Below are 19,417 nucleotides of genomic sequence, written 5' to 3' on the forward strand. Positions count from 1 at the left end.
GGAAACAGAAAGTCTCTTGCTGCTGGAAGGATATAAGCCAGGTGCTGCTGTTGGTCATTCTACCATCCCATGAGAATAAAGCTAATAGAGAAAAATGCAGAACCAAGACATGGAGACAGAGCTCTGATGACACTATCTGGGCCTCTGGGATCCAACTGTGCCTGAAGCCAGTAATGACCCCTGACCTTCTCAGTTATGAGCCATTTTGTGTTTCATTTCTGTCACTATAACTTTAAAAGTCCCAATCAATCCACCCTCTAATCCTAGAGGAAATACCAGGTCCTTGACAGGCAGCCACTCCTCCCTACTGTTGTTCTGGGAGAAGCAGACTCCACTGCCAGGGTCCCACTTGGCAAGGGCCTTACCTGCACCAAGAGGTTCTGCAGTCCGATGACCAGGGACAACACTTGTGATGTTCCCAGCGGAGCGAGGGCAGTGTCCTCAGGGGCCGGTGGTGGCTGGGCCCCTGAGGGCACCAGGGCCACAAGGGCAGAGGAGAAGCTTTGTTGCAGGGCTGTCCGCAAGAAGCATAAGATGGCAGCTGAAAGCAAGAAACTCCTTCCAGTCAGTTCCCGCCTCTTTCCCTACCTTCCACCTAGCTCTGTCACAGTGGGGAGACAGTGTAGATAATAATGGGGTGACCATCAGCTAGTCTGGGAGGGGTGGTCCCATCTCACAGTCTAAGGGAAAAGCTCATCTTCTCCTACTCGAGGATCCTGGGGCCATACCTGAGAGCAGTGCAGCCTTTTTCTTCGGAAAGCTGAGGACCTTCAATACTTGGTCCAGTTCCACGGACAGTGTCTGGTGAACCTGGCAGGGTAGGGGGTGAAGGGGTGACTCCCACATTCTGGCAGCTTGAGCAGATGATAACCTGTCCCAATATCTCTTCTATGCACCCACACATACCCACTGCATCAAGAGGGACAAAGGAGGCCACACAGTCTTGTGAGCCCACCAGTCCTAGATTCAGGAGTGTAAGGAGGTGAATTAAGCCTGTACACAGAGAACACTTCTTCCCCCAAATCTCCTCCATCGTCAAGGAACTCCTCCAGAAGGGAGCCTGCCCGGCCTCGTCTGTGATTCAGTCTCCATCTCAGCCCACCATCCAACTAACTTAGATCTAGAGTCAGACAGCCCAGAATCAAAATCCTGGCTCTGCTACTAGCTAGCCTGTGGCCAAAGGGAAGTCACTGCACCTCTCCCAGCCTGCCTCACTTTCTTCATGTATGAAATGGGAATATGCCACTTGCTTTCACTCCCTCCAGAACTATTGTGAAGAATGGCTGAGGATCAGCATTGGTGAAGGTGCTCTTTAAAATTAAAGCGACGTCCAAACTGACGGGTTAGCTGGAATGGTAGGTTCAAAGCTGAGTCTGGCTCTGCTCTCCTCACCCATCACACACGCTGCTTCGAGGCAGGAATTACTTCTCTATTTGGATGCATCACAGTTTGACACAAAGCAGTTCCTCAAAAATACTTGTTGGCTGGTGGATCAGCAGGTTCTGGGCAGAAGAACCAACTTGTACAAAGGTATTGAAATAACATACCAATGTAAAGTGTAATAGAGGAAACTGTGTGGGAGTTATTTGGGAACTCTGTGCTATCTACTTTTCAGTACACCTAAAACTCTCTTAGAAATAAAGGCTATAGGGGCGCCTGGGTGGCGCAGTCGGTTAAGCGTCCGACTTCAGCCAGGTCACGATCTCGCGGTCCGTGAGTTCGAGCCCCGCGTCGGGCTCTGGGCCGATGGCTCGGAGCCTGGAGCCTGTTTCCGATTCTGTGTCTCCCTCTCTCTCTGCCCCTCCCCCGTTCATGCTCTGTCTCTCTCTGTCCCAAAAATAAATAAAAAAAAAAAAAAAAAAAAAAAAAAAAAGAAATAAAGGCTATTAACAATGAATCAATCAATCAGAAACAAACTATCAATGGTATGAAGATGTGAAAAAGCAGAGCTGATCTGGAGAAGAGCCAATAGTTGGTCAAAGGACAGAGAAGGAGGGTGGAATGGCAGTAAGTTAGGCTGCCGAGGGGCCAGGTGAGCAAGGTCTCAGTGGCCGTGTGGAGAACAGAAAGGCTGCTGGAGGAGTGTGGGCTCTGGAGGGCAGACAGACTGGCTGCAGGGACAGAAGATATGGAGGAGGGGACAGGCCAGGGGCCAGGACACTGAAGAGGCCACATTAGTGGTAAGGACAAACCATCAGGCCTGAGCTAAGGCAGTGGGAAGGACTTAGAGAGGAGGTGGTTAGTAGGTAATTGGCTGGGTGTGAGCTGAGGACCAGGGCAGAGCCAGGCACACGGTGTAGGCTACCACCCAGGGAAGTGACTGCAGGGGTAAGGGTGGGCCCAAGAAAGGGAGAAAAGGTTCCTGTCCTAACTCAATGCCATGGACGACAACCAGAAGACCAGTTATAGAATAGATCTATCAGAGCTTGCTGCTACCTTAGAGGCCAAACTTTAAAAATGGCTTCAGGGGCTCCTGGGTGGCTGAGTCAGTTAAGCGTCTGACTCCTGATTTCAGCCCAGATCATGATCTCATGGTTCATGAGTTCAAGCCCTGTATGGTGCTCCATGCTGACAGTGCAGAACCTGCTTGGAATTCAGTCTCCCTCTCTCTCTGTCCCTCCCCTGTTTGCTTTCTCTCTCTCTCTCTCAAAATAAATAAACATTAAAAAATTAAAAAAAATAAAAATAAAAATGGCTTCATAAATGAGTGTGTGCCTGGCACTAGACTGGCACAGGGCTAGGCACAGTGAGAAGATACATCAAGGCTAGAAGATGTTTCTACCCATAAGGAGCAGCCAGGCTTAGAGAGGAGACACCAGAATGTGGAGCAGCCCTCAAAGGAGCCTATTCAGGGCACTATGATGACAAGGTCCTATATAGGGGGGGGCAGGTAGGGACTGAGAGGAAGGGAGGTGATCTGTTGGTGTGTCCACTGCTCCCCTGTTCCCTGCATTACCTTCTCCAAAAATCACAACAGCTTATACATGTCTGGCATTTCACAGCTTACCATCCAGTACTACAAGGCCACAGGCTGGCTTCTGCCTTCCTGTCCGATCTGACAGTCACTCTCTACATTCTAATCACACAGTCACTCACCAGTCTCCAAACATGTACACTATGTCCTAAATTTGTGCGTCTTCCCGTCTTTGCTCATACTGCTCTCTTTACCTTGAATGCCTTTCCCCGCTATCTTTGCCTGGTACAGTTGTACTTACTTTTCAAGGCTTTGCTTAAAGAGTACAATATAAGTTTCCGAAGTGTGGGGTACACGCTGTATTTACGTCCTATTCCTCTGTGCCTAGAACACAGCCTGGCAGGTAGGTGATCCATGTGTGATAAATTAATGTAAGCCAACCTGACAACCCTGGTTTTTTCCCCATTTTGCAGGCAAGGAAACTGAAGCTCAGAGATTTAAATTTTTTTTTTTTAACGTTTTATTTATTTTTGAGACAGAGAGAGACAGAGCATGAACGGGGGAGGGGCAGAGAGAGAGGGAGACACAGAATCGGAAGCAGGCTCCAGGCTCTGAGCCATCAGCCCAGAGCCCGACGCGGGGCTCGAACCCACAGACCGCGAGATGGTGACCCGAGCTGAAGTCGGCCGCCCAACCGACTGAGCCACCCAGGCGCCCCTGAAGCTCAGAGATTTAAATACCTTGCCAAGGCTACTCAGTTAAATACCTTAGCAAGGTCACTCAGCTAATAAGCCACAGGGCTGAGACCAGAACTCAGGAATTTTGTCACTCCTCTGTGTGCCACCCCATGCCCCAAAGCCACAGGGCTTAGAGACTAACCTGCAGACTGCCATCGTGCTGCTGAGCAGAGAAGGAGGCGGCGAGCAGCCAGGCGGAGCAAAGGAGTGCAGTCCTGGGAGAGTCCACCTCTGTCCATGTGAGAGCCAGAATCTTCTCCAGAAGTTCTATCAGAGCCGTGCTGCTAAGGAGCACTGCAGCAGCTATAGACAGTTTGGCAGGGCGAGAGCCACATGAGTTACACAGGAGACCCTGCTCAGCACCAGCATCATGGTTAGCACATGATGGGGACCTCATGCACACACGGTGAATGAACAAAAGACTCAGCTTGAGGTTCTAAGGGTTTCAACTTCATTCCAGAACCACAAGATATCAGAACCAGAAAGGATCTTATGGCTATCTGGTCCAGACATCTCCCCCTATATATTTCCATAAGAGAAAAAAAAAAACAAAAAAAACTAAGGGCAGCAATGGCCACAGACACTGCCCAGCACCCTTCCTCTTCGCTATCTCAGCCTGGGCCCCGGTACCTCTTTTCTGACTGCTTGGTGTGGTCTGATGAAGGCTCCAATACAGGAAGTTGAAGGAGGGCTGCAGGATATCCACATCAGCGGGGCTGCACTTCCCACACAGCTTGCTCACTGCAAGAGAGTCCCCAGGAACCCCATCACCTAAGCACTCCATGGCTTCAATGTGCACCAGCACTCACAATTATCACAGATAATGCCCTTCCTCTGGCTAATTTCAGATGTCAGTCTGTCAGTCTTAGGGACCAAGCACAAACTAAGTGTCCCTGGTAATAACAGCCAATGAAAAGAAACACAGTAACAAACCTGAAGGCATGTTCACACTCTCCATCTGAAAAAAAAATTCAGGCAAGCAGCCCATAGCTGCATGTTAGAACAGACTGCACAAGTTTAGGTGATCAAAAGGCATCCCATAACAGCATTCATGCCAGCAAAGACTCCATGATGAGAGTCTGCAGAGGTCATCTAGGCCAGCTTGCCACCCCTGGCAGGAAGAAGATCCAGCCTCTGAAATCTTCCAGCAATGGGGCATTCACCACTTTCCCAGAGGACTCCACCACCATCAACATGCAATTCCCTGAACCTGCCATATTCTCTCTTTCACCCTCTCTTTCGCCCTCATCTGGCTAACTCCTTAACACCTATTCAGCAATCAAGATTCAGCTCAAAGTTCACCTCCTCCATGAAGCCCTCTGTAACTTAAACCAAGATGAGATGCCTCTTCATGATCCCCAGCCCTCATCAGAACAGTTACTACACTGTAGAATAGACATCTATAGAACATTATCCCTTTCCTCCTAGGATTCACCACTCTGCTCCCCTGCCCCTATTGCCTCAATATGAAACCTACCTAGGTCTCCATTCGCTGTTTTGGCAGCCACATCACACAGCCACACAGACTTCTAATTGGCTTATGGGCAATCAGACAAGCAGCCCCCTTCCTCAACTCTGTCCTCTACCTGCAATGCTCTCAAATTAAAGTACTCAAGGATTATATATAAATGTATATTACATTTCACATGTATGTTTCAGGTTGTTACTCTCCGGCCGCCCCCCCGCCCCCCGCCCCCCGCCGCCGAGGCCCTTTGACAGCTGGTTTGATTTTGTCATATGCAGTTTTCCCTCCCAGCTGAGTGTTACCCTTGATCTGACAGATAGGCTGGGGTGACCAGCATCAGACCAGGCCTAGAGGCCCTTTTTAAGTCTATCAGGCCTGGGATCGGGCAGGGAAAGAACCAACCCCCTCTGTGGCCAGAGTGCCTGACAGTCCATAGTACTGAAGAAATGCCATTTTTTCCCTAGTAATTTCAATCTTTCTGCAAGAAACCTTTCTAAGGATGGTGCTTATGAAGTGGCAACTGCATTAATGAACAATGAAAAGTCCTAATGAAGTTTGGGTATGGGTGGAAGAGGCCTAGAGGACTGTGAACTGAATCATCAGATCCTGAGTCAGTTGTGGAGTGGGGTGGAGAACTGAGCTTGTGCCAGGAAAAGTGAATCTCCACAGAGAGTCTCCACTGGAGGCCTACTGTGTGCCAAGTATTGCATGGCATTCAACATGTAGCAATCCCTTATCTCAACCCTGCATCAGCCAAGTACTACTGTTTTACCTGTGAGGAACCTAAAGCTAGGTGACTGCCTAAGGTGGCATAGCTAGTGGCTGAGAACAAACCCAGGCGTTCCCAACTCCAGGGCTGTGCCTGTCACACAGTGTTGTGGTTTTGTTTTTGTTTCATTTCCTAAACCCTCCCAGAGTGTAACTAAAAAAGATCTAAAAGATCCCCTAGCAGGAAACCCACGGGAACAGAGTGACCCACTAGCTTCTTTCAAAGAGGTGAATGACAGAATGAAGGAGGAGGCCCAGCCCTGGGCCCTCAGGCACCTTGGTGAAGGAGCTTCATGGCCATGCTGTCCAGCTCTTGCTCTGATTTGTTCTTCAGCTGCACCAAAGAAAGGAGGCTCAGTAGCAACGGTAGGTTCCCCGAGTCTGTGAGGAAGAAGGAAGAGGGCTGGTCAGGATACTCAGATCACCCCAAGGTCAGAGAGACATCCCCTACTATAAATGTTTGTTGGGATTCACCCCTACTTCCTGCCTTCTTTGGGCAAAGGGGCAACTGACATACTGAGTGCCAACTCTGGGTTGGGTACCAGAAATTCAATATTTCACTTGGTTCCCCTTGTGAAATAGGGATAGTTATTTCTATTTTGGCCCAGAGAGGCTGAGTAACTTCTCTAAGCTCCCACAGTCAGTTAGTGGCAGGGTCAGAACTTGAACCCAAACCTGAGTTTAGTGCCCACGTTTTTTCAACTATGTTTCCATGAAATCTCATGGCTCTTAAGCATTATCTTCAGTTAGATGTGGCTTATCCTTCCCTGAAGAGGAAGGACTCAGTTCTTCCACATACCCTTAAATCTACCTCCAAACTTCCATCCTCAGTCAGCACTGGATCTAGTGAACCACAGCTCTCCTCCCACTTCCTCTTACTTGCTTGGAAATCTCATTTAAAAATTCAACTTTTTAAAAATAGGAAAAGACAAACCAATCTCAACTTTTTAGTGTCTTCATAGCATACCAAACATCAAACTTCCTGGACTCCAAGGAGTCCTAATCCAGATTTGGAAACTATCCTTCTGGATTTCACTGGCAGCTTCTAACACATTTCAGATCCACCCCATTCCCAGCCCCTACTGACTCCCACTGCCTCCCTGGCCTTCCCTATATTTCCCACTTTCTTCTTCCCAACTGGGGACTACCATTCTTGTGACAAACAGCTCTGAGCACATGACAAACTCACAGGGTGAGGACATGCATGCATACATCATAAAAACTCACCTATGCTAAACACACAGCAACATTAAACATAAACACTCTCACACCATACACACACACACACACACACACACACACACACACACACACAACAAATATGTTGAGCGCTCACTCTCTGATGAGAGGAAGGAGATAAAGTTTAGCTTGATTCCACACTGGCCTGACTTCTCTTTTTCAGAGAAAATTATTATTCTGTCTCCTGGAGCAGACCTCATCAGGGCAGAGATGCCCACCCCTAACCGAGCTTCAGGTCAAAAAATGCCCCCCACAGCTGCAGACTGACCTCCTGAGGGAGAGGCCCCATGTTCCACCAGTAGATGCTGTAGGATCAGCAGGAAGTGGCCTCGGATGAGACCACCCACTTGGACATCCTCATTCCTCCTCAAAAAGGTCCTTAGGACAATCAGTACTTTGCGGGCTGTGTCCACTGGGCTGGAATAGATGAGATCCTAGGCAGGAGAGAAGGAATCCAGAGCTCAGAGGACATCACAGTTGGGGACAGGCAGACAGTTGAGAAGACAGGGGCTGAGGAAGGACCCAGGATGGTAGTGTCACAAAACCTGGGGAAGGAAGCATTTACTTACTTGGCACCTATTATGTACCAATCTGTTGAATAGGTCCATCCTAAATAGGAAGAAACAGAGACTCGGAGAAATTACTGGATGTGCCAAAGGTCACATAAGCCAGGAAATGGCATAGCTAAGATTTAATCTCCTACCTCCAAGCCCAAAGCTCTTTCTACTTTCCAGGAACCCTGTCTCTGACACATGTAAGTTTTAGGGTCAAGAAGAGGTTACTTCAGTACAGAGAATGTGAAGGAAGGAAAAGAGAGTAGGGGATGGAGATGTCACAGGGCAGGGAAAGGATGGGTTAGGACAGATTCGGGGTACAGGAAGCGAAGCGAGGACCAGGTCAGGCCCCTTCTCTGCCATGGCATCTGGCTATATTTCTGTCACAAGCTATAAAGGCCTTGGGTTCAGAAGGTGGGAAAGGACGTTGCTTTTTATTTGTTTTCAGAGTTATTTTAATGAGTATATGATAAAGACAAAGCCAGTCAGAAGCCACACCAGAGACTACTCTACTGATAGCTCCTGGCACCTACCAGCTCAAACAAGCCAATTCCTTTGGACAGGCTAACATGCTGGGTGCTATGAATCCAGGGTCACACACAGACTCCCTTTCTTGGGAGGACAGCTGACACACAGAGAGACATGGCTACAGGGCACCCAGCCAGACAACTCCAGATGTGATCACTGGGTGGCACATGGGCATCTAGGCTTGGCTCTTCACAAACTTCCACAGCTGCCAGAGAAACAACTATAAATCAACAATTGCTCAAATAGGGATTGATAATGTCAGGTGCTGTGATGTGTTAAAACTGTAGCTGTATGTTTATTTATATATTATCTGTATCTTCATAACTCTTCCAAGTAGGTGTTAACCTAATTTTTCAAATGAGGTAACAGGCATATTACATAGTTTGCCTATTAAGACAGCAGTGGCTCTATAAAGTCTACTATACTCTGAGTTAATGAAGAACAGGGATGAGGTTGGCTTCATCTTTGTCACCTTGTAGGGACTCAGAAAACATCTCTGGAAGGAGAGGATCACAGCATAGGAGGGCAAGAAGGAATCTCAATTCATTTATATCAACCCATTTTTACAGGGCATGAGGCTAAAGCCCAGAGTGGGTGTGATTTGCCCAGGGTCACAGGGCCCAAGGCCAAACCTGATCCTGGTCCTGGTCCTGGTCCTCCCCCAGCACGTGGCTGCCTAATAGAGAGTTGGTCCCTCAGAACCCTGAGTTAAAATGTTAAAGTCCAAAAGGAAGAGGGCTACTCGGCCCCCAGTGGCTGTGGAGAATTCCAGGGGAAGGGGTGCGCCCCACTGTGGGGGTCAGTGGGAAGGCTCTGGGTGGAACAGGGCCCACTCTGCAGTCTCTCCTCCCAGAGATGTCCAGATTTTTCTGGAGCTGGATCAACCAGGGTGATGTGGCCAAGGAGGGAACAAACAGAGCTTCTGTGATATCACTGTTTTTCACATTTAAACAACCTACATGAAAGACCACCCATTGATAAGAGTGGCAATTAGCAGCTTTGTTTTCAGCTGCTAATTACCCATATCAAAACCAGAAATTGGTACCAACAACATATTTTTAGACTCTTTTTCCCTCCTGTGGCTAGAAGCTGGGAAGAAATGGTAAGAATTGTATATATAAACAGATAGCAAAGTTGTTCCTTGCTATTCTTTTTCACCACTGATGTTTCTAGGATCCAATTTAGTGAAAAACTCATTAACTTTAGGTTCCATAGTCATGACCCTTACTAGTTATATGACCTTGAGCAATTCAATAAGCTGCTCTAGATTAACATTCTCTCTCTGATTCAGAGTAAGTCAATGATCAGGGAATCATAGGCTACTGTGTACAGGATAGCAAGAGTGCCTTTACATATTCTTTCCACATATTATTCCTATATATCCACATGTTATCTCCATTAAAAAATTTTTTTATTATGTTTATATATTTATTTTTTGAGAGAGAGAGAGAGAGAGAGAGAGAGCGAGAGCGCGCAAGTTGGGGAGGGGCAGAGAGAGAGGGAGAGAAATCCCAAACAGGCTCCATGCTGTCAGCACAGAGCCCAATGCGGGGCTCAAACTCAAGAACTGTGAGATCATCCCCTGAGCTGAAACCAAGCCGGACATTTAACCAACTGAGCTCCCCAGGTGCCCCCACATGTTATCTCCATTTTACATATGAGGAAACTGAAGCTCAGAAAAGCTTTCACCTTCCTGGATCTGTATGTATCATCCAGCCCTAAGGATAGATCTTTCCTGTTGAGCTCTAGGCCTGGTGAAGCACAAGGCTCCTCTCTGCCCAGGAAGGAGGGGTGGTGAGGGTGGTTCACATTCAAGGACAAGAACTAGGCACAACAACAAAGGATGGGGCACCTGCTCCAGCTTGTCTGAGACAGCGTCTCTCTAAGGATTTGGTCTCTTGAGATTCGTTTTCTTTTAAGCTTGCTTCCTTTAAGTACTTATGTTTCTTGAAGCTAGTGGGCTAGGATAGTCTTCAACTAGGGAGAGTCTTCACCCTAGAAAGACTCACACTGAGAAAAAACTTGGGTGAGGAAGATAATGAGCTCCATTTTAGACAGAAATGTCAAATAGATGCTTAACTTTATGGGTCTGGAGCTCAGGAGAGAGTCACAGATGGAGGCAGAGATTTGAGTCATCAGCATATAGTAGGAGGCCATGTGAATTATTGACACAGCCCAGGAAGATGACACTGAGTAAAAAGGAAGCTGAGGACAAAGCCATGAGGAACATCAATTTTCAAAGACTAGCCAGAGAGAAAGCAACAAAAGAGACTGGGAGAAGCACCAAGAGAGGTAGGAGAAAAATTAAGAGAGCTAGTATTTCCATAACCAAGCGTGTGTCGATAAAAAGGAAGTGGACAACCATCAAATAATAACAGGTCATGTAAGAGGAGAACCAAAAAGTCCACTGTAATTAGCCACAAGAATATTGTTGACGATCCTGGTAAGAGTGGTTTCAAGTAGCAATGGGGGCAGAAGTCAGAAGACGGAGGAATAAGGGAGAGTGACAATTTTGCAAGCAGAAAACTACTTCTAGGAGTTGGCCGTAAAAGGAAAAACATGAATATGGAAAGGTTGGGAGGGCAGGGACCAGTGAGAACAACCAGGAGTAAGTCTAGAGGGGCTTAGAATCCCCTACCACTCCCACAGCCCATTGTCCTGACCTGAGATTTTTTTCTAGCCTCGCCATTCTTTGATTCTCTCCTTCCAATGATGCTTTGGAAGTCCCTGTAAGGTGAGAGAATGAAACAAGCATCTGTGGTTTCCTCAAGGGCAAGGACCAACTGTATCGGAATTATCTTTGTATCCCCAGTGCCTTCACCAGCACATGACTGCCTAATAAGTACCAATGTATGTATGATAAAAACGTATGATAAAAGAAATGTGTTTAAATGTATGATAAAAGAAAAAGTGAACAACTAAACTCAAGACCTCTGAAATTCTGCTCCTCCCTATCCTTCTCCAGCCTCAACTCCTGTGACATACCGTCCATACCGAAACCACACCAGACCACTCACCACCTGCCCTGAATTACAGTAAGCACGTCCGTGCTGCTGGGCTGGCCTGGCAGGATCGTCCCTCAGCACTCTCTCTTGTCAAATCCTTTGCAGATCAGCATTTATGACACTTTTCTGCCCTCCCTACAACCCAAGCACTCTGCCTGACCTTTACTGCCATAGCGTTAGAACAGGTATTAGTGGTCTGTTGTGTCTGATTCTCTCCCTGGCCTGTGCAGCAGGCACTAGGTCCAGTTCTTCCCTGTATCCCCACTGCTTAGATAAACAGCTCCCCCTTTAGTTGGAACACTGGATCAGGGTTGTTTTCTCTTTTGTTCTGAGAGTTTGCTCAGTTTACTCGAAGAACATCAGATAGGGAGTCAAAATCCAGGTTTCAATCTCAACTTTTGTGAACTATGGCAAATCTCTCTAAATCTTTTTTTCATTTATTTAAAAAGAAAAAAATAAGATACCATAAATATCTTTCTCAGAAGAGTTGCTTTTTTGAGAGAGAGACTGACTTAGATCTGTCCAGACCCTTAATTCAATGGGTCAGCAAATATTTATAAATACCTAGTCTATGTGAGAAACCGACCCTGAATGCTTCATCTCACAAAGAAAACCCGGTATCTTAGCTCTGTCCATTACTACTTTCCCTGGAACGCCTCTTGCTTTCCTCCCCTATGAACTGATGCTTTATTTTTAACCCATTCTTTCTCCTTTCTTCTTCCTCCAAGGAAAAATTTCAGCCAAAGCATGAATGCAGCCCCTATCAAGCCAACACATGTGATCTCACAAGATGACAGATCTGAGGGATGGAAGGTGAAGGTGTAACTCCGAGTGGGGAGTGTGTGCATGCGTGCGTGTGTGAATACGGACAGATGTACGTATCTAAGTGAGGTGTACAACATGAAGGTGCTATTTCCGCCACAGTCACCTCAATAAAGTCAATCCGAAAGAAAACATTCCAATGAATCATGTTTGCTGATGATTACAAACATCAAAGGAATCCCCACTCTTCCTAGTGGGCTGTGTCAGTCTTCCTGGACTAGGAAAAGGTAAGTAGGTGAGCTGAAATTGAAGGCAGTGGTTTTAAACGAAGTGTCTCCTATGCTGCCGTGCTATAGGCAGTTTTGGACCTGCCACTAGAAATCACTCACTAAGTACAAAGTGGTGCAAATGATTTTCTTTTTTAAATAAATAATAAATTACAGCAGTTACCTCTATAATAATGTCACTCCCATTAATTTATTTTCCAATGTGCTTTCTTGAGCGAAAGAAGAAAAGAGGGAGCTAAAGCTAGTGTATTAGAAACTGCAGAAGACAGACAGCCGACTTATGTGATATACCTGATAGGAATTATAGGGATGTCTTAATTCATGAAAAAGCACTAGAGTTTCTCACAGTTCTGGGTTTGCCCGAGGGAGTGTGTTGCACATGTAACATTATCCTGTGAATTATGGCAAAAAAGAGGCCATGTCCCTCTATAATCAAACATCTCCATCTACATGCCTCAAGGGTCTCCTTTGACATTAAGTCCTTGTTAGCACAATCTGCTTGAGAGAAGACAGAGAGGTGAGAGGGAATGGTGACTGAAGTCAGCATTTCATAGATCTGTCCCCTGAAGAGTAAAGAGGGACATGTCTCTCAATGAGCAAACCTCGATCAGACTTAGAAAGGGTACGGATTTAAAGAAATCAGGCACCTGCCAGCAAAAGAATCTCCCACTCCCATGGAAACACCCATAAATCCAGAGACAGGCAGAAGCATGCAGCTGCCTCCTGACTTCAGTAAACCAACTGCCAGAAAGAAAGGGCCCACCATCTCTGAAAGCAGAAATGAGCAAATGGTCACGTACTAGCAAAATGAGCAGGATGCTGGGGCTACTTCTGAGCATGTAGAACAGGGCTGCTAAGCTGGCAGGAAGTGGGGACTGCCCAGCAGAGGAGACATCATCCAGCTCCTCATAGCTGCTCTCTTCCCAGGAGAACCAAAGTTCCAGGACACGGTGCCCAAATCTACTCATCAGCTCTGGATACAACAGGAAAAACCTGAGCAGGAGGGGATGGTGGATATAAACCAGGTGCAGGTCCGGGATGCCCTCTAAAATTTTTCTGATGGCACTGACCACAGCCTGGAGACAAAAAAAGAAAGAATGAAAGAAAGGGACTAAATAAATCTTGCAGAGGACTCAATACAGCCCAACAAACATAGCCAAGACATCACTGGGAAAAATGTACTTGGCATCTCAGTACTCCAGTACATCTTCACTGGCTCATCCCAGGGCTCTCCGGCGAGAAGGAAGCCCACAGTGCTTACTTTGTAACAGTGGTTCTCAACTGAGAGTGATTTTGTTTTCCAGGACAGTTTTGGAAATGTCTACAGACATTTTTTTTATTTTCTTGACTTAGGGAGTGCTACTGGCATCTAGTGGGAGAGAGCAAGGATGCCGCTAAATATCCTACAATGTACAGGACAACCTCCCACAGAAAAGAATTATGGTATGCAAAGTGTTAACAGTACTGTGGCTGAGAAACCCAGCTCTAAAATGATACCATGGTGTGCTGTAATTACCAGCAGACGTGTCTACCTCCCACACGAAACTTGAGCTGCTTGGGGAAACAGACTGATGCAGATTAATCTGTGCACCTGTCTGTCATAGGACCTGGCACCGAGGGGCCAAGGGGCATGTGTGTTGAATCATTTATTAACCCTCAAAAACCTCTCTTCCCATTGCACACATAACGAAATTCAATCCTTAATATGTTATTCTAAGAGTTTTATAGTTTATAGTGTGGGCTGTTTCATTTAGCTCTTTGATCTATTTTGAATTAATGTTTGTGTATACTACGAGATAAGGGTCCAACTTCATTCTTCTGCATGTGGATATGCAGTTGTCCTAGTACTATTTGTTAAAAAGACTGTTCTTTCTCCCTTTGAGTTGTCTTGGCATCCTTATAAAAAATATATGGGTTTATTTTTGGACTGTCAATTCTATTTCATTGATTACATGCCTATCCTTATGTCAGAAACACAGTCTTGATTACTCTAGTCTTCTATTTTTTCTTTTTTCAAAGCAGGTTCAGTGCAGGGCTTGAACTCACAACCCGGGGATCAAGACTTGAGCTGAGATCAAGAGTCGGATGCTTAACTGACTGAGCCACACAGGCGCCCCTCTAGCTTTTTCTTTAAAGAAATATAAAACCATTTATTGACCACCGTTTACCAGTATTTACAATAAAGTAAACAATATGCAATTGGATAACATTCTCATTACTACAAAGTTATTGCTTTTCCTGGCTTCTGCTGATCCAGTAACCCAAATATTGAGAAGACTGAGCCTACATGTAGGGAATGAGTTAGGAGAAAGAAAAACATGCAGGTCAAGAATTTAGATCACAGAAGTTTGTTCACCCATTTATTTCAGCAGGTCCTAAATTGCCAACATCTCTAACCACCTGATTATGATCAAGTTTCCATGAACAAAGTCTTAGACATTCCATGAATCATGACCTTTTTTGTCAATACAGCACAGGATTTCAACTTCTTGAAAAGTAATGGCTCACTAGGAGGCATTTTTTTTTAATTTTGCAAAATGTTTATTTATTTTTGAGAGAGAGAGAGAGAGAGACAGAGAGACAGAGACAGAGCATGAGTGGGAGAGGGTTAGAGAGAGAGGGAGACACAGAATCTGAAGCAGGCTCCAGACTCCACACTGTCAGCACAGAGTCCAACATGAGGCTCGAACCCACAAACCGCGAGATCATGACCTGGGCTGAAGTCAGATGTTTAACCAACTGAGCCATCCAGGTGCCCCTAGAAGGAGCCTTTAAATGTCCATTTAACCAAGTTTTGCTTAACTAATTAAAACACACCAGGACTTGTCTAGTTTTCTCATTTGGGTGGGGAGGTTGTTGGTAGTGATAAAATTTTCCTTTTCTTTCCTTCCTTTACTTTGCAAATAAACTTGCATTTATATAACTATAGATATGGCTACTTTTTAATTTTGCTTTATTTAAGTAATCTCTACATCCCATGTGGGGTTCAAACTCACAACCCTGATATCATGTGTTCTTCCACTGAGCCAGCCAGGCACCCCAGATATGGCTGCTTTTAAATTGTCCAATTTAAATTGTTTACATTATATTTAAACGGTCCAATTAATTACAAAATTTGAAAGGTTAAGGTTTTAGGGAAATTTTCAATTTTTTAAAAAATATATTTATTTTTGAAAGGGAAAGAGAGACAGAGTACAAGCAGGGGAGGGGCAGAGAGAGAGAGGGAGACACAGAATCTGAAGCAGGCTCCAGGTTCTGAGCTGTCAGCACAGAGCCCAACGTGGGGCTTGAACCCATAAGCCATGATATCATGACCTGAGATGAAGCTGGACGCTTAACCGACTGAGCCACCCAGAAACCCCTAGAAAAAGTATTCTTGAATGCAGGGGAATAATATACCATGGTCTCAAATATACTTTTCTGCTAAAGGAAGTAACCACAGAAAGCTTTTATTTGTTCAAAGTAACCAGTACTATACATGCAAAGAACCCCAACAACTCCCCCAATACTACTTCAAAACAAACACACCAAACTGGATTTTCATTAGAATGTTATTTCTTCACACTAATAAATCTAAGAACCAAGGCCTAGATTCTATATACATATATACAAAAAGCAACATAAACAATTACTGAGCTTCAGCTTCTGGACAAGAATTCTGGGTTACTCTCTCTTCATAAAAAGCAATCACAATTTGAGAGCATTTCACATTTGTCTGTTTTGCCAGCACCAAGTCTGCCTATCTTTCTTTCCATTTCCCAAGAAACATGAATTCTCCACTGCTGTCTGTGGCACCAATTCTTCGTTCAGGATCAAGACCTCCTGGCAAAGCCTCTTGGTCTATTCGCAGCATCTCTCTTCTTCTCCGAGTTGCTACCATCACATCCACTGTCAGATACAGATTTTCTTTTTGTACCATCTTTTTCTTTACCAGCCTTTTGAGAACTAAGAACTGCTTCAATTAACTCTGGAGAGTCTAAATTTTCTTCAGGTTCCCAAGTATCGTCAACATCTGTGAACCCCTTCCACCTCAGGAAATACTCCACCTTCCCATTCACTACATGTTGCTCCTGCACTCTTTCCACAATAAATTCTTCAGGCTCTGCCTCTTCTCCTTTTTTACTCTTTCCATTCTGTTTCTTTACCTTTTTTTTTTTTTTTTTCAATGTAGGCCATTTTCTGTTGCAGACTTGAAGAGTTGTTATTCATCGCCTCCAAGCTGCACCCAGTCCCGGGTCTACAGCGTCTCCTTTGATTGCTCTAGTTTTGTCGGAAGTTTGAAATCCAGAAGTGTGAACCCTCCACCTTTAGTCTTTTTCAAGATTTTTTTGGTTATTTTGGGTCCCTTGAATTTCCATATGAATTTTAGGGTCAGCTTGTCCATTTCACCAAGAAGGAAGGGAGGGAGAGAGGGAAGCAGAGGCAACTGGGATTTTGATTGGGATTGTATTGAAACTACAGATCAACTTGGGGAGTACTGTCATTTGAACACTATTAAGTCTTCTTATTTCCCCAGTTTTATTGAGATATAGCTGCCACATAACATTGTGTACGTTTACGGTATACGACATAATGATTAGATACGTGTATATATTGTGAAATGATCATCATAATAAGTTTGGCTAACTTCCGTCACCTCACATAGTTATAAAATCTTTTTCACTGGGATTAGAATTTTTAAGCTCTACTCTTCTTTTTTTTTTTTTTTTAAGTTTATTTATTTTTGAGACAGAGAGAGACAGAGCATGAGCGGGGGAGGGGCAGAGAGAGAGGGAGACACAGAATTGGAAGCAGGCTCCAGGCTCCGAGCCATCAGCCCAGAGCCCGACACGGGGCTCAAACTCACGGACCGCGAGATCGTGACCTGAGCCGAAGTCGGACGCTCAACCGACTGAGCCACCCAGGCGCCCCTAAGCTCTACTCTTCTAGCAACTTCCAAATATACAAAACAGAACTAGCAGCTGTAGTCAGTATGTTGTACATTACATCCCAGAAGTTTTTTATCTTCTATTTGTTAAGTCTTCTGATTCATGAACATGGGATGTCTTTTTTTTTTTTTTAATGTTTATTTATTTATTTTGAGAGAGAGAGATAGAGAACTACTGGGACAGGGGCAGAGAAAGAGGGAGACAGAATCCCAAGTCGACTCCGTGTTGTGAGCACAGAGCCCAGAGTGGGGCTCGAACTCACAAACCATGAGATCAGAACCTGAGCTGAAATCAAGAGTCAGACGCTCAACCAACTGAGCCACCCAGGTGCCCCACGGGATGTCTTTCTAATTACTTAGGTCTTCTTTAATTTCTTTCAATGAGGCTTTATAACGTTCAGTGATCAGAAGTGTACTTCTTTTGCTAAATGTATTCCAATGTATTTTATTTATTGATGCTATTGTAAGTGGAATTGTTTTCTTAATTTCGTTTTTTAGCATGTCATTAAAGACTTGAGTCTACCTTTCCAGCTTCTCTCCACTCTCTCTTAAATGACTTAGTGAAGGCATGCTAAACTAGACTTTCTTCCTTGAAGGGACAGCCTGGGAAACTTCCCATTTCTGTATCTTAATTCTCTCAATAAAGCCTCTCCTGATGCCATAATCCAATACAATCTCTTTCTCTGTGTGTTTTTATAGCTCTTGACCAGTCCTCCAGCTCCAGGAGAGCACTTGTTGCTGTTAGTGCCTACCTGGAGAGGATCTTTTTGTCTCTCCTGCCAAACTGGTGCTCCCTGAGGGAGGGATATGTTTGATTCACTCCAATCCTGACAGGAGCCCCCATGGCACCTGACACATATCAAGTGGTCAAGCCACATTGGGGAGTTATTATTTAATGAGTATGGAGTTTCAGCTTTACAAAATGAAAGAGTTCTGGACATGATTGATGGTAGTAGTTGTACAACAATGCCAGTGTACTTAATGCCACTGAACTGTACACTAAAAATTGTTGAGATGATAGATTTTGTTTGTGTATTTTACCACAATAAAAAGCCCTAATACATAAAAATAGAAGAACAGAATTGAGTTTAAAAACCAAGCTGTGATTATATGTTGCCATTTAGATATTTATATAAAATTTTTAAACATGCAAAACAATGTCATACATCATTTATGGGTTCACACCTAAGAGGCAAAACCTGGAGTTCCATGAGCTACTATGTTTCCACACCACCACTGGTAGATGTGAAGAGAGACCCCCCCCCCCCAACAAATCTAATATTACTACCAGTATTAATCTTGAAGCCATCAGGGCTATTCCCATCGTGTCCTTTTCTCCTGTTTACATTAGTCACCTCAGGAAGCCCAGAATTTCCAGATCATCTTATATGGCTCAAAACATTCCCTTTTCTGTTCCCTGTTCCCATCTCTCACTCTTTCCCAGCTCCTAAAACCTTTCCACAGTGTCCTCTAGAACTCACAGTTATCAGCAAATTCCTTGTCCTGTGCCTCTTCCTTGAATATTCCCGTCACCTTGTTGTTTTGATCCTCATCCAAAAACCTGCCTTGCCTACAATCTTTCAAGTTGAAGCTGTTTTTGTTCCCATCTCCCTAGTTCCAAAATCATGGCCTCTAAATTCTCTTTCTGCCTTCTAATCTCCTCCACTTGCCTCAGCCATTCATCCCATGGTCATGCCCCTAGGCCTGTCATTACCAAGAACTGTACGCTCCTCAATAATCCCAATTCAAGCATCCCACTTTACCACCACCACCCCTGTCTTTCCAGCTCACTTCCTCTTCAATATAGCAATTCTTTGAACCCCATCAGAAACAAAATCTTAGGAAACATCCTTTTATCCTCTCTTATTCTTACACCTCACACTGATCCATCGATCAAGAAATTCTATTGGCTCCTGTTTCAAAATATTCAGAAGCTGCGGCTTCTCCTCTACTATCTCTTGTCTACATTATTGCTGTAACCTCCTAACTAGTTTCTGCACTCCTACCTTGTACCCTTTTGGTCTATTGTCCAGAGTCACCCCTTTTAATTCAGCCATGAACCAAACCATGGGACTATATGAGATCACCAAAGAAACAAATTTAGAGAGAAAAGCAAAGCTATCAAAGACTGAGCCCTGGGGCACTACAACACTTAGAAATCAGGGAGATAAGAGAAAATCAGCAAAAGACACTGAGACAGAACTGCCAGAGAGGTAGGAGGAAAATCAGGA

The 19,417-nt window shown here is 44.9% G+C and overlaps 1 protein-coding gene and 1 pseudogene across 3 annotated transcripts in view; both read right to left on the minus strand.

Moving 5' to 3' along the window:
• MEI1 (meiotic double-stranded break formation protein 1) overlaps positions 1-19,417 on the minus strand; it is a 79,026-nt gene that overhangs the window by 14,381 nt on the left and 45,228 nt on the right. For 2 of the 3 annotated variants that reach the window (XM_058741158.1, XM_058741157.1), the window contains 7 exons: positions 13,060-13,335; positions 7,392-7,557; positions 6,161-6,265; positions 4,282-4,392; positions 3,794-3,954; positions 729-810; positions 366-541 (listed from right to left, as the gene is read on the minus strand). In XM_058741158.1, coding sequence (XP_058597141.1) covers positions 366-541; positions 729-810; positions 3,794-3,954; positions 4,282-4,392; positions 6,161-6,265; positions 7,392-7,557; positions 13,060-13,335 — 1,077 coding nt within the window. The remainder of the gene's footprint in view (positions 1-365; positions 542-728; positions 811-3,793; positions 3,955-4,281; positions 4,393-6,160; positions 6,266-7,391; positions 7,558-13,059; positions 13,336-19,417) is intronic. The other variant, XM_058741159.1, reaches the window with a different exon arrangement.
• Positions 15,668-18,030, minus strand: LOC131484096 (chromobox protein homolog 3-like; annotated as a pseudogene).

Source organism: Neofelis nebulosa, chromosome 8 (assembly GCF_028018385.1).
Source record: "Neofelis nebulosa isolate mNeoNeb1 chromosome 8, mNeoNeb1.pri, whole genome shotgun sequence".
Lineage (NCBI taxonomy): Eukaryota > Metazoa > Chordata > Mammalia > Carnivora > Felidae > Neofelis > Neofelis nebulosa.